The 15,901-nt window shown below is 46.5% G+C and overlaps 1 protein-coding gene across 1 annotated transcript in view; it reads left to right on the forward strand.

Annotated features, from left to right (window-relative positions):
- LOC147706530 (alpha-2-macroglobulin-like protein 1) overlaps positions 1–15,901 on the forward strand; it is a 316,256-nt gene that overhangs the window by 59,699 nt on the left and 240,656 nt on the right. The window contains exon 7 of the mRNA XM_086932996.1: positions 2,321–2,405. Coding sequence (XP_086789122.1) covers positions 2,321–2,405 — 85 coding nt within the window. The remainder of the gene's footprint in view (positions 1–2,320; positions 2,406–15,901) is intronic.

The following is a 15,901-nucleotide window of genomic DNA, read 5'->3' on the forward strand; positions in this document are numbered from 1 at the left end:
TGTCTGACTGGGACAGAAAATAGACCCAGGCACCAAAATGAAAGTAGCCACATTAGTGAAATAGAAAGCTGAAAAGTGGCTCATGTTTATAAATTGGGAAAGTTTTGATCTTGTAAACACATGCCCTTATAAGTGTTTTGCAAGGGATGGAACACTACATGGATATGAGATTTCTGCAGGCAATGTTTGTTTTAGTATCCGGCTAATCCAAAGTAAATACTGGCACAGCAGACCATAAAACCAGCACACAAATATCCCCTAAAAAATTCCCACACATTGACCAGCCCATCAGACACAGCCCGATTGCCCTATAGGCCAAACTAACCCAAGTACCATGAGGTTGCTTCTTGAGTTTCTGTGGGCTTGCAACAGCTGAGGCTGAATTACTCCAACACATGAGATTTCAAAGCATGCCTGGAAGCAAAATTATTGTAATTTTTGTTACATAAACTAAAGCAAACTGTGCTGTGTGGCAAATCCTCCAGAGATTGCTTAAGCATGTCTGGTTATTTTGGATTTAGAGTAACAAGAAGGCCAAATCAAGTTGATCAAAGGGAAAGTCTTTTTGAAACTATTAGAGTACAACAGACTGCTGGGAGATCACCTGGTGCATAATGCCGAAAATGTGACAGATCACCAATATCTAAATAGCTAACGATCCTGTCACTAGTGGTTCATTGTGCCATTATGAGATTAGAGTCCATTAGAGATTCTTCACTCGTAAATCTTATACTGGGCAGTTCCCGAGAGCAAGAGGGTTAGATGCCTAGATAGAGACTACATTAGAACCATGGTAATTACCTAGGATCTTTCAGGCAAATGTCACCTAGACTAGTCTAGCAACTGGAGTTTTGCAATCTGACCATAAGGGCAGTTTGGTCAAGCATATTCATTCATTACTTTGTTGCTGTCATTGAGCTTTTTGTGCCATGGGGGCTTCCTGATGAAGCTTAACAAGACTGAAACATGTCTGCAGTCGCTCATGTTCCTCTTCAGAGCAGAGGCAGCCTAGACGGTCGCTCCGAAATGCCACTTTGGGGCGAGGCCAACACTAATTGGCTTGTGGTTAGTCCTTTCCTGTAATAATATAGGCAAACGAAACACAAGAGAATGGAATACTGCCCAGAGGAATGATTAGTGAATGAGGCCGAGCCGCAGTCCATCACTGTTTTCCATTTGAAGTGTAATTCATTCATTACTGCTGCCGCCAATAGTGTGCCTGCATATACCAGCTTTAATATTGGCCAATAGTTTGAGAGATCCACTGGATTCACCTAGGGTGTCTTCAGCCTTTAAAAAAATGGATTCAATGAAACATGACTTGTACACGGCTTGATGTGGGGACCCAGATAACATGTGTAAAAGAGGCATCTGATTGGCCCTTCTGATTTTGTCTCCAACTCTGCTCCTAACTTAGACCTACTCTTCACAAATGCCACGTTTGTTCTTCTAACCTCCATCCTTATGCTTGCCATAGAATCTTCCTCTTCACATTTGGTCTGTGAAGTTGCCATTTAGTCAGAAAGAGGTGTGATTTGTCCGGCTCATTTTTCTCTGTTTGTTAAATGTTTGACTTGTATTTTGAGATTGTTCGAGTGAAAGGGGCCTTGTAGACTTTGCTTGTTGGGCTTCTAAAGCATGTTTGCCTACAGACACGAACAACCCAAGTTTGGAGGAAAGGGAACATTTCTCCTATCTGTGAAGTAAGCGCCTAATCCAGAGGACCATGCATCAACAGAATTTCCTCTTCTATGGAAAGGTTATGGTGGAGGAAATTCCAGTGATAAATTCTGCTCCGGATATATAATGTTGTACGAAAATGTAAGGATTTTCTGTTACCACCCTACTGTACATCAATCACTAAGTTAGTTTGTTGTATGGCTTCACTGCACATTGCCAGGAGAGGAACATGCAAAGGGATGCATAGTGCCTCACCAGTGTGCATGTTGCTGCGTGAGAATGAGATGTTTCTGTCTGTGCAGGTCTTAGAAAGAGGCAGCATCAGGCAGACATGTCTAGGAGTGGAGAAGGGTCCTGCACTAGTACATATATGTTAAAGAATATCATGAATCTGGAAACCCATCAAATGTTTCGCGACATTTAAGAGATGTTCTGGAATTTACATCATGCAGAGTGAAAATAAAATGTAAATCTTATGATGTTTTGGGCTACCAAAAATTGTTTATTTAATTTTGTTGTAATGCAGTTATAGCAGATCACAATTTTGAGAAAGCTGATGAGCATGTGCTTTGTGTGCCGTGATATTTATGTACACAAACTCACTCCTAATGATCAAACTCCTCTTTCTCACTCCTTCCAGTCTTGCCCAGGTTTGAGGTCCAAATAGAGCTTCCCAAAGTCGTCAGCATTGTAAATGACTATTTGAAGATGCAGTTGTGTGCCAGGTGAGGTGAAGTAAAGTTTTGTGTTCCATTCCCGCTGTCCCTGTGTTTGATCCTTGGTGCAAGGGAAACATGTTTCTCTGTGTAAATTTGTGTATAAACTAGTGTTTAACTTTGCTCGTTGCATTGGAATGTACCTTTTTTCGGCTTCGACTTTAGAAAATGTTTCACTGGAGCTGAGGTAGTCAGTTTCAAATGAAATCCAGTGTTTGTAAAGCGCACAATTACCCGAGGGTGTCAAGGCGCTGGGGGCCGTCGGGTAGATTAAGTGAGCTATTGCCCAGTGTCACATGGTGCTGGACTAACCTGCTGCCGGCACCGGGGATAGAAGCGTGAACCCCGTGGTCATTGTCAGGCGCTCTGGCCGCTGCGCCACACCTCTTCCCTGGGACTGAATATTTTTTGTGAGTGTACTTCTAAGCCAAAAAGTTGCTAACCTGGCAGCTCTTACATGGCATGCATCTTTGCATTACAGAAACAGAGCACCAGCACAAGGGTAAGAGAACATTGGCTGGCAGTTATTTGAGCATTTTGAAATGCATCACTAGGGGCGTGCAAAGGTGTTTTATATGCTAGCGTAGTGTTTTGTGACGTTACCGATTCTTGTCCTTCACACACTCCATGGAATTTACTGTTTTCCTTTCTTCTCAAGAGCACCAGTGTGGATTCTCCATGAACTCATTGTCCTTGCTTTCGCTCCGCATATGTTTTCACAAGGAACCCAGATGTTTGTAATATTTTTGAGCTGGTGTTATTTGGTTCTTGTCACAACCAGTTTGTGACCACTTGGATACGCAAGGGGTACTAGACCAAACCGAGGTTACTGAGTTTGATTGCTTCTTGCGTGTTCAAAGGACTTTCTAAGGCCTGAAATCTGGGCACTAAGTACTCCACTTTAGCTCTTAACTCTCAGGGGAGCAGTTTTAACACTGGTAGGCGTATCCTGGGAGGTAGTGTGAGGTTAGAGACTCAGAACTCAGCATCTCATAAAAAACACCCAATAATATGATGGCTCTAGCATTATTCTAACTTTGTAAGAAAAAGCTACTTATTCTACACATCATGGGCAATATATATAAATACACACACATATAAATATATATATAGCAACATGAATAGAGCTTAATAGTGGGGAGGAACGGTAACCTTACGCGAACTAGGCAGATATGGCCTTAAGTGTAGTAAATGATTCCGTTTCGGCCCTTCCCTTGACCCTGAAGGTCAGCCCGTAAGCTTTCTGTGCCACTGCGTTCTATCGCGATTGGCTGTTTCCCCCCACATTGGCAAATATAACTGGCAGTCTTTACGCACGCGAGGTCCCAAGTCGATCTGTTGACTTTGTGATGCAGTGCAAGGCAACCAATCCAAGTAGAGCACTGTTTTCTTGCAGCTGCGGTATTACTGCTCTTTTGTTTGCATGGCCCGCCTCTTCACCTTTGTTTTTAGCATTCTCACCGGGCGATCAAAATTTGGCCATGCAGAGTACCAGATCTTCATGCACAACTTACAGGCCCAAACAAACCCCCAGGTAAACAAGAGAGGATTCCACATGAACATCTGTGTAAATCAGGGGCACTGCCGGGCAATGACTCTGTATATCGCAGGGGAACTAAAGTTGACTCTAGGAATTTGTTCTTTAGTATTGCCGGGCTGCAATGGTGAATGGGTACAAAAGTCATCTGAGCAGACTCTGCAGCGCTACACTGGTTTCGAGCTTGGCAGACAGGCTTTTCCATCACAATGGTGACGGATATCCACTCCAAAGAAATATAAATTCCAATATATCCTATGGATTTCTATTTCAGTGGATGGGATATCCATCATTGCTGTGATGGAGTAACCTGTCCCCCAAAATCTAAATCAGGTCCTTTGCTCTTTCGGTCATAGAACCACTGGCCATGGTTATCCTAAGTAAAGCTCTTTGCGCTTTTGTGAGCGAGGAAGGAGGACCTGCTTGGTGACGGGAGATTCCTGTATGCGCAAAGTTCTGTGAATGGTTAATGATCAGTGTCACTTCAATCAGGCAATCCCATCAAAATCGCCCAGGCAAGGGAGGAGAGCAGAGATGCTCTTAAGATCCAGTTTGGAGCAGCAAGGTCATTCTCTTTCAGTGTAAGGGATGCTGAAGGTCACTATAGATCCTTACAGCAAGGTTTATCCATAGATACTTCAAAAGACAGTGGTTGTCTTTAGTTTCTTGTGCAACTCTCTGACCAAGTTCCCACAAGGCAGGCACAGTTGGGTTCTCTGAGCAGACCCCTCCTGCAGGGACAATCCAAGTATCACTCTCTCAGGATAGCAGGCTCCTTCTCCTCAAAGGTAGATCCTCAGCACCTCCAGCAAAAAGTTGCGGACGTCACCAGGTAGGTCCCCTCACCTGACTGGAAAGTTGACTGTCAAGTACATCAGTTCTGATCTCAGAAGATTCTACATCAACAAACAGGGTGCTGTCTACATAGATGAGCAAGAAGTCCTGGAATGCTGACCCAGGTTTCCAGTCTGTTTCTCATACCACAGTAACACGCAGAGCTTTTGTATTCCCCGGGCTCAGTCTGGGACAAGTTCAAGGCACTGCGGTGATTTGTGTATCTCCTGACAGGACATGCATAGTCTTTGTTTTGAAAAGACAGCCGGAAACAGGGGTGACCTGTGCAATCTCTTTATTCAGAAAGACCCTAAAAGAGAGAATAGTTCACCCTCTACACTCATCAGCCTTTAGGGGACCGCACCGCCAGGCGTCCACATCACCCATCATCTTGATATGGGTGATAGTTAAAGGGAAGGGAAGGGAAGGGAAACGAAGGACCTGGCCAAAGGCTAACCCTATTCTGATAAAGAGAACACTGTCACCAGTTCCACGCAGTCAAGTCTGGAAAATATCTCGAGTTTCAGTAATGTCCGCAATAAGCATCACTAGTCTGGCAGGCTTCCTCCAACCTCCATTTTGTACACCTTGCTTACATTATAGATCCCAAATTGATGACACTGTTGCACTTTCAGCTCAACCTACATTACGCACGCAGTATGCATGTGTGCCTAACCATGCGCTCTGAATGCAGTAAAGGGTCAGAAATTAGATTGTACTAACTTTTTTAACAGGTGCGGCCAACAGGCCAACCAAGTCCTGTCCTGCCACTGTCAATTAACATACTTGTGCAACTGTCCTTCTAGGGCAGGGGTCTTTAAACTGGGGGGTAGGCCCTACGGGGGCCTCAGGTGAACGCAGGGTGTGCTCCACGCTCTGGCCAAAAGAAGCAATATGCTCTGTAATGGGCCATCACTAACATCTTTTGTCATTTACATCCTAGCTGGGAGTATGTGTCAAAGGGGAAGGGATTCCAAATATTCTTCAAAACTCACAGCCGCACATTGTGGATACTTTTAATGGGTACAATTTAATAGAATAATTGTGAAAAATGTTGAGGTGAGCCCTATGATTTTTTTTCCCCACTGGGGGGTTGCGGCATTAAAAAGTTTGAAGACCACTGTGGGCAATCTGTTTGACCTGACAGCAGCTGCCATCACTACGGAACATCAAAAACCACAGTGATGGGTGGAATGCTTGAATTAATCTCAGCCACTGGTAATTGCTTGTGGCCGCATCTCAACCCATAATTTTTTACCCACTACGCCACCTCGGGTTGCACGAGCCATATGCAAATCAGTCATTGCGTTTAAAAAATTTTTTTTGAATTTACAGAAAACCTTATTATTCCCATGTCTGGGCATACCTGGCGCACTTGGGGCATCGAAATATACAATAATGGATGGAATGCTCGAAATGACCTCCGCTACTGGTGATCACTCTGGCGGCATCCCAATCCATTGCGACGGAGGGTACTCGTGGTGCGCCTGTCCTGACAGCAGAACCTTGCTCCTGCCCTCAATCCATAACTCAGTGGTCCTCAGTGTGCACGTGATTGTGGAGCACGGAGGTCAAAAGAGAAAAAGATCAAACTACCAGAAACCCACTTCATGGGCCACGTAGGGAAGGGCTGCAAGTTCAAAACGTCAGGCTGTGGGCACTGCTCCAACCACACTGAAGTTATTTACAAGAGTTTATCATTTCCGTATCTGTTCCTTGCAGGTTACTCAACCTTAGTGAGGTAAAGGTTCCCAAATTACACCTGCATACAAAATTGTGACAATGGGTCACATGAAGTATTACAAACCAAACAACGTTCCTTTTCCTGCAACATTAAGCTTCGTAACCTTTTGTTTATTTTCAGCTTTTTTGCCAGAAAAAAAAGCAAAGGGCAAATGATTTCTTTTTTTACTTTTTACATTAGTTTATAATATAATTTAATACACACACAGTAGAAAAACGAATAGTGTAATTATGAGATGGATGAGAGAAAAACACTTTTAAAGTCCTCTGAAAATGGAACAGATTTCCCCCAACAGGCAATGAAAATTTGTGAAAGTTATGAGGAAATCTATGCATCTTAGTGGTGGTTTGTGATGCTTTATTAGCGCACTCGACGTGTATATGACAGCCACTGCTACATAAAAAAAACGTATAATTAAACTGGAGCAGCATCATACCTGCAACCTTTGTTTCACCCTATATTCTGGTTAAATAATAAAGGAGGGACAAAGATGTCTGCCCAATTCGTGAAATACCTATTTGAATGTTATTTGAACACTAAGTTTGCTGATAAGGATTAAAGTGAGTAAAACCTGATGAACAAGAGTTTGAATGCCATCAGAGGAGCATTTTGTTTTTTTAGGTGGATCAGTTGAGTACCAGTGGGTTAGATAAAGAGGGGCAGATTTACAAGCCCCTTGTGACACTTTTACGCCGCCGATGCGTCACTTTTATGACGCAGCTGTGGCGTAAACCATGCGCCACATTGCAACTTATTTAGAACGTGACGCGTCACGCTGTAAAGCACTCCGCCAAATGAAACCTGTGTCAGGTTTCATGTGGGCGTTCCGTCGCTGTGTGGGCGTTCCGTCGGAGGAAAGCCTCGGAAAAGTGATGCAGTGAAAACTACAAGATTTCACTCAGTCACTTTTCCGATGCTGCTGCGTCAAAACCATGCCCCTGCTTGAAGCAGGCGTGAGGCAGTATGTTAGGAGATAGGCCGGGTTGGAACAGTGCTGGAGTTGTGTCGCGCCCGCGACATGACTCTCACACTGCGCCAACCTTACACCGGCAGATACGTCACGCATCTGCCAATCCATGCGTCACGGCACGCCGCATTGTAAATGCAGCGCATCCATGGTAGCGCACGGGTAGTTTTGCGTGACGCATCTTTCTTGGCGCATCCCTGCTGATTTGCAGGGATTCACCAGAAGTTGTAAGTCTGCCCCTAAATATTTACCATGCTAGTCTGCGGTTTCAAATGATACATGTAAAGGCAACTTATTTTATTTGTCTATTCACTTTAGATTATACGTGTACAATCATTAAAATCACTGCCATATAACTGTCAAGCTATGTATATATATTTCGGACATTTATGGACAGTTGGTAACTCTGTATGCAGAATTGTCAAATTTTGAACAAAAATCAACTCCTATTCTTAAGCTCTGAAATGTGACACACGATACTTCAGGTTCGACTCTTTATAACAACTTTAAAAGAGTTTTTCTCAGAGGTTATGTTAAAATGCCTCCCATTCTGAAAGCTGTCATAGAAACTGCCTCTTTTCAAAAAAAGAATATTTTGTGTAGAACTACTGCTTGTTTGGGTGAAGACTGGAAGAGTGAGGAGTTGAGTGCAGGGGCCGAGTAAGCCAGCTCTAGGCCTATATACTTGTTTTTTAAATTTTCTGAAAAAATATTATCTAATTATTTTGTGCTGAGACAATAGACCATGATTTGACTTAATGAGAAACTTGTTATTTCTGAAATGTTAATTTATGAAAATGTAAATCAATCTTTTTCTGGAAATTTTCACTGCCTTCCATCTGTAGGGCAATAATTAGCCATTCTATTTACTTTGTTTAAAACAAGTACTAATCATTTCTGAATTTGCCCTAAAATGTAATGAAAGTTTCGGTGCTTGGCAGATTACTAAAGCCACATAGGCCTTCTAATGCTTGAAGCTGTCCCAGTGGTTGGTGTACCATAGCTTATAGCGCCTGATGTCCCACGGCTGTTGCATTCCCACTGATAATATCAGGGGCCCTTCTCCCTTCGAGCCCTTCGCCAAAGGTGATGCAGCACCCTGTTTTATACCTTCTGATCTCGCTTGGCTGACACATACTATTCAAAGACAGCACATCCTCCGCCACCACAGATGAAGGACATTGTTCCAGGGGTTGCACTACAGGGTCAAAGTGAGATGCCCTCATCTAGATAATATTGCCTCAATTTCCTTCCTTACCCTCCTCAAGTTATCCTCTGTGTAGGAAGACAGCTCTTTATGTAGTACACCAAAAAGAGATATACTTTGCAAAGAGTCATGGCATTCCCTTATAAGTGGACAGGGACTTGCTCTGACAATCCCAAGGTGGTCCTCTGGGGGAAGTGTGGTCGAGCAGTGTTAGGATTATCAGAGAGGAGTGTTAGACATCTGCAAATACGTACACAGTCCATAAATGATGCACACGACTCAATAAGGAGATTCACACCCAGTTATAGGAATAACACATATTTTTATATATATATTTAGGCATCAGAATCCATGCAATCAGGTAAGCACGTGTTGCAAGAGAAATACTTCTAGGTATTAAAAGTCAACACCATGCATTTTTCAGTGGTTGCAATGTTATCCTACGGGAGGAAAAACAAATACGGCATACATATATCGACTTACGAGACCAATCTTCTTGACTTAAGGTAAGTATGGGGCAAGGTCCAAAGCAGCACCAAGAGGGCACACTGGGCGGCCGAGGGCAGAGGTCCAATACAGCACCTGGTGCCCAATGTTAGTCTATGGGGATCGGTATTTGTGAAAAGAGGATGCAGGTTTGGACTAGGGGAGGCATTCGAGATAAACCAACCATCTTAGGAGACGTGGGGACACTTTTGATTGTCTTCTCTGAAGGCCAGGGGTGACGGGTGCGGAGGTGTCTTTAGGTGTCCGTTTTCTGTCCCCAGGAGCAGTCGCTGTAGAGTGAGCCTGTACACGGAGGGTTCAGGTGACGTCGGTGAGGCAACAGAGGGCAAGTCCAAGGTGGGCTTTATCTCTGGAGGGCTGGGGGACCACTTTGGCACCATTGTCCAACTTTAACTTGGGCCTGGAGTGACGCGGGTAGCTGTGCTTGCCGGTGTTGGGTTTTTACGGTCTTTGGGTCCTCTCGGGTTTCTTTGGGTACCTGCAGGATGCAGGGAAGCAGTTCCGCTGCTCCACTGGAGTTCCTTAGTCTTTAGAGAAGTGCTTGCAGTCCTCTTGGACTTTGGAAGACCAGCAGCTTCCAGAATAAAATGACTTTGGCACAATTGTTGATTAGGTGAACAGACAGCACAAAGTCAGTTGGTTTTTCTTCAGTTTTTGCTTTCATGGTTCTTTGGTCCATCTTCTTTTGGTTGGCAGGATCCGATTACCTGGTGCCAGGAGCTCCCCTAAATACTAACTCGAGGGGCTTTAGAGAGTGTAGGGTAGTAGCCAAAGGGCTACTGATCCCTGGGGGTCACTATGCCCCCTGTATGACCACTTACTGTGGGAAGTGGGCATAACCTTGTCCCAGAGTCCCTAAGTTTGCCTTCACCAAGATGGCAGACTCTGAAAAGTCGTATCCACTTCAGGTCGCTGACCTTACGGGTGGTACTAGCCTGGGGGTAAGCTTGCCACTTACTGTGGGAAGTGGGTATAACCTTGTCCCAGAGTCCCTAAGTTTGCCTTCACCAAGATGGCAGACTATGAAAAGTCGTATCCACTTCAGGTCGCTAACCTTATGGGTGGTACTAGCCTGGGGGTAAGCTTGCCTATCTGACTACTAATTTTCCCGCCTGTCCCGGTGCCAAAGGGGCTTTGGACACAGGGGATCTGCATCCTCTCCTGTGAGGAGGGCCAGACTGGCTGTACTGTGCATCAGGTGTTTCACCAGGAGACTGGAAGGGTGGGTGCCGGTTTTGCAGCAGTGAGGGCAAATGTTGTTACTGGGGTCCAGTTTTGCTGTGGTGCTGCAATATCGACCCCCAGTAACAAAAGCAGCAAGTGTTTCCAGACTCCTGGGCCAGGCAGAGCTTCCCTAGGGACTGGTCCAAGAAAATTGTCAGGGCTGCCTTGAGTTCCCAGTGTGGCCCTGCCTGTGAGGGAAGCCAGATTTACATCCCAAAGGTGGTGGGCTCTTTGAAGTTCTCTGCCTTGGAATGCTAATTCACAGGCCATCCTGTGGGGAGGAGGCTTTGTTCCTTACCTCCTGAGAGCAAAGGCACTCACCCCTTGGGGTCAGAAACTCATCTTTGGTGGCGGGCTGGCTAAGACGAGTCAGTCAGCACACTACTAGTAGGTAGGTTTTCAGGGGGAACCTTGAGTGAAGATTATTATTTATTATTAAATTAAATTTGTAGAGCCCGCTGACACCATGGGTTTCCTGGCGCTATAGAACAGAGGAGATACACAGGCTGGGGGTTTTCAGGGATTAGCAGGATGGTGGAAAGAGGAAGGTTTTGAGCTGCTTCCTAAAATGGAGAAGGGAACTGCTTGATATAAGGGCCAAGGGAATAGAGTTCCAGAACTTCGGAGCCAAGAGGGCAAACCTTTGTCCACTGAATTTGTTAGTTCTGGTTTTGGGTACAACTAGCGAGTGAAGGTGAGCAGAGCGTAGATTGCGATTTGGGCGGTAGGTGTTGATGAGTGAGGTCAGAAAGGCGGGGCTGGTGCAGTGGAGAGCCTTGAACGTGAGGCAGCCCAATTTAAAGGCCACCCTCTGTTCTATAGGCAGCCAGTGCAAGTTGTGCAGAAGGGGTTTGGCCGATTGCCATTTGGGATTTTTGAAAATGAGGCGGGCTGCCTGATTCTGGACTACCTGGAGGCGGTGGAGAAGTGATTTAGGAAGTCCGTGATAAACAGAGTTGGAAAAATCGAAGCGGAGGAGAACAAGAGAGATGATTACTTGAATCAGAGCAGGTGGGGGAAGCAGGTGGCTAACCTTCCGAATCTTCCGGAGTTGGAAGGAGCAGGACGAGATCACGGAGCTGACTTGGAGTCGAAGAGAGAGTTCGGCGTCGATGGTCACGCCCAGGCTCTTTACAGAATTTGCGGGGGGTCGGTGGAAGGCCCAGTTCGGGGGGCCAGAACTGGGTTCCCCAAAAGGAAGGGCTAGAGCCCGGGAGGAGAAGCTCGGTTTTCCCAGGGTTCAGTTTCAGTTGGTTGGAGTTCATCCAATCCTGAATATGAAGCATGACGGAATGGAAGTTGTCTACCGCATTGGGGGAGTTGAGTGGGAAGATGATCTGCAGATCATCCGCATAGTTATAAACTGTGATGTCCCAGTTACGGAGTGAGTGGAGAAGGGGCCGGAGGTAAAGGTTGAACAATAAAGGTGAGAGAGAGGAGCCCTGGGGAACTCAACATGACGTGGGGGTTTTAGGAGCTGTGTAGGGACCCAGTCGGACGGCTTGAGTTCTACCAGACAAGAAGGACCGAATCCAGCTCAGGGCGGAATCCTGAATGCCAGCCTGTGCGACACGGTGAAGCAGGATGTTATGGTCAACCGTGTCGAACGCAGCCGATAGGTCCAGGAGTACAAGGGCCTGGGGGGTCCCTGAGTCGGCGTTCCTCCTCAGCGTGTCGAGCAGCTAGGATAACAGCCTCCGTGGAGAAGGAGGGCCTGAAGCCAGCCTGATTAGGCTCCAGATAGCAGGAGGTCTCAAAGTTGGAGAGGCATCTAGTGGCATGCGCTTCGAGTAGTTTGGAAAGATAAGGCAGAAGCGATATGGGGCGGTAGTTGGACAATTCAGCTGGGTCCTCACCAGGTTTCTTCAGTAGCGGGACTAGGATGGCCTCTTTGAGGGAGCTGGGGACAGTACCTGAGCTGAGAGAGCCATTCAGTAGAGGTAAGATGCATTCGGGTAGAGAATGACAAATGCTTCGAAGGACTGGGGGGGGGCAGCCATCGTTCGGGGAGCCCGATTTTATCCGGGATGCAAGCTGTGCTGGCAAGGCCGGGTTGAGGGGGGGAATTCGGTGAAGACGGATGGGTTGTTGAGGGAAGTATCAGGAGGGGTGTTCTGAGGGAGGGTGGTGATCGATGCTTTGATTTTATTAATTTTTTCAATAAAAAAAAGGTTGAGAGGGTCGCAAGTTTCTTGGGTGGGGGTTTGACCTGGAAGGGTTCTGTCGTCAGATGTAAGTTCATTCATGACTTTAAAAATTTCTTTAGATTTGTTATCAGAGGATGAAATTCGGTTAGAGAAATGGACTGATTTAGCTGAGGCGATTGCAATTTTATAGTCTCTGCGGACTGAGATGTATTGCAATCTATCAGGTTCTGAGTAATTGCGTCTCCATGACCTTTCCAACTGACGGACCTTCAGTTTAAGTTTTTTGAGGTCGTCCGTGAACCATCTATGGGAGTTGTGATGTCTGGTCGGGGGGAATTTGGTTAAGGGGGCACATTGGTCACTGGCTGACTTCAACCAGGTGCCGATGTCACTTTCTAATTTATCAATGTTGGTTCGCAGATCGAGGACAGGTCGGGTATCTGAGAGGGTCGCAAGAAATCCTTCTGAGTCGTAAGAGCTCCATTTCAAGTCAAGTCAAGTCAAATAATTTATATAGCGCGCTACATACCCAGAGGGTCTCAAGGCGCTTGAGGAAGGGTGGGGATTCTGCCACTGAGCGTAAGGGTGATATCTATTAAGTGGTGATCAGACCAAGTGCAAGGGGAAACTGAAGGAGGGGAGAGAGATAGATTTTGGGTCCAGATTTGGTCCAAAATATGGCCCTTAATGTGAGTAGGTAAGGTGATTTGTTGGGTTAGGTTGAGGCTGGTGAGGGCCTCAAACCTCCAAGGCATGTGGACCGGCGTTGGCGTAGTTGAACCAATAATTAAGGTCGCCGAAGAGGGCGTATCTGGGGTTGGAGGTGAGAAGGTTAATCAGCTGATCGGTCAGGGTGGCCGCGAAAGAAGGCATTGTTTGGGGAGGTCGGTAGAGGAGGAGGAGAGTTAATGCCCCAAAGTCCGTTTTTAGGCAGAAAATAAGATTGTCTACTCCCAGGAGGGAGATGGACGAAGTGGAGATGAACTTGAAACGTTTGGATATTATAGCAGCTACTCCACCCCCAGAGCGATTGCCTGGCCGGTCAGCACAAAGGATGTAATAGTCTTGGGGGAGGGCTGCTAGGATGTCAGGGAGGGAATCTGCAGTCAGCCATGTTTCAGTGAGCAGAAAGACGTCAGGTTTCTCGGTGGATAGAAGGATGAAGATGTCGGCGTGATGTTTCACCAGGGAGCGGGTGTTCAGGTAAAGAAGCCGGATGGTAGTATTGCTCTCGGTAGGTTTGATAGGGGGCGTGCTCCGACTGGGGGGGGGGGGGGGGGTGGGGGGGGGGGCGATCGGCCGAGATGATACCGGCCGTGGAGATACGCCTGATGGTGAAGGGAGAGGGCGAAAGGTTGGGGAGTTGGAGGTCCCTAAGGGAGTCAGCCGAGTATGAAATAGGGTGGCCATTTAGGCTGGCCCCTGGGCCCGGCCTGGCGCGGACGGGCGCAGACGGGCTTGCCTTTGGCGCGCCTTCGGTGCGCAGGCGGCGTGCCCGTTGAGCGCGTCCGCTGCGCGTCCGGGGGTGACACATTGTTATTATGTGAGAGCAGGGGGCGTGGCCTCAGGGCCATGGGCGTGGCCTTGGCCTGATGGAGGAGAATGGTGGCGGGGAAACTTAGTGCCGTGGCAGCGTTTAGTCGGCTGCGCTGCGAAGTTTAAAGTGAAAAGGGCGGGAGTGAGCCCTTTAAGGAGTGCAGAACAGGTAAAAACAGTTTTCAATATGCAACAAGAGTTAAAATTGCCAGCGTGCTCCCGGCTTCCGCCTCAGGAGTGTAGAACCTCTATGGTGGTGATCCTCCCCAAGCTGAACTATTTGTTTGATAACATCCCTTTATCTTTTTCTAGGGACAGCTTAGATAAGATACAAGGGAGGATAGACAGCTTTATTTGGACCTCTAAATGTCCCAGACTTAGTTGGAAGAAATATAGAAGGAAGTTGGTTATGGGTGGGGTAGCATTGCCAGGCGTTACTACCTCTCCTTCCAATTTAGGAAGTGCAGAATGGTCTTGGTGAACCCAGATAATTCTAGTAGGTGTAGAATCTATGCAGGGGTGTTGAACTCAATAGGGCAGGATGATATCCCGTACAAGTTTGGGGACTAGAATTACTTCAAGAAGTTCTGGCTTAAAATACTACAGGCCTTCTTGGAAGTTTGTTATTGTATGAGGAACATTTTGGGAATTGATTACTGTTCAGAGTTTGCTCCAATTTGGAACTCTCGAGGTACTCCTCCTTTCTAGTTGGACAAATTGAGCATCCCTCCGAATAAAGTGGGCATTAGTTGCTGGGGGCAGCCACAGGAAGGTACTGGGCTCATTTTGTGGGTGTGTTAAGTGCAGAATCCAAGGTTAGTCTGTCATTTTACAAGTACATGCAACTGGTTTCCTAGAGGTCTGGACATGGACAGGCCAGTAAGGGGAGATGGGGTTTGTAGGGAAAGTTACAAGACTCTAAGCCAATAAAGAAGCAAATTTCGTTTGGTATTGGGAGCTGGTGAAGGCCGAAGAGGTGAGATGTTAGATCCTTGTCAATCCCTGGGGTTGATATCAGCAGTTAGAAGATATTTGGCAGTCTCTTTACACCTTCTTTACTGCACAGTTACATCAGCTGAGCTCGTGAAGAACCACCTTTGAACTTCACACAGAATATACTCTACCCCAAAAGACGTGCCACATATTTTGTAGGTCCTTCCCCTACTGCAATTGGTGTGGTAAGGAAAAGGCAGACAATATTCATATGTTCATGTCTTGCCCCATATTAAGTGTTTTTTTGGATGGAGGGCGGAGAGCGATCTCTGGGATTATGGGAGGTCAAATCATAGTGTGCCCCCTTTTGATCCTATTTGGAAAGCGCAATCAGCTGGACTGGTGTGTATCGCTTAGGCAGATACATCTTCATCTTGTTGGCAAGGAGGGAGATCTGCATAAACTGCTCAAGCCCACTCCACCCGTTCTTAGTAGTTGGTTGGAATCGGTGGCGAGAGTTTGTAAACTGGATCTGGACTGTAAGAGAAGCAGGAAGATGGGAGAGCTTTGGACAGCTGCACTATGTGGAGATGGAGCAATCCTGACTTCCTTCCGTCCTGTGATTAAGCCTAACCTGCCGATGCGAGGTGGGGCAAGAGGGCTTTTCTGCTCTGTTTCTCGTTTGTCTTCGAGGTTCAACAGTGGAAATAGAAGACAATCATAGGACCCCTGTTGGTGTGGCTCTTGTATCTGTTGGCATATGTGGACAAACAAAGGGGGTTGCACTGCAGATTACAAGAACCCCATAAAGCCAGAGAACCCAGACTGCAGAAAGATGACATTCTAGGCAATACCCAACGGATTCCGAT

The sequence above is a fragment of the Lissotriton vulgaris genome, chromosome 7 (genome assembly GCF_964263255.1).
Source record: "Lissotriton vulgaris chromosome 7, aLisVul1.2, whole genome shotgun sequence".
NCBI lineage: Eukaryota > Metazoa > Chordata > Amphibia > Caudata > Salamandridae > Lissotriton > Lissotriton vulgaris.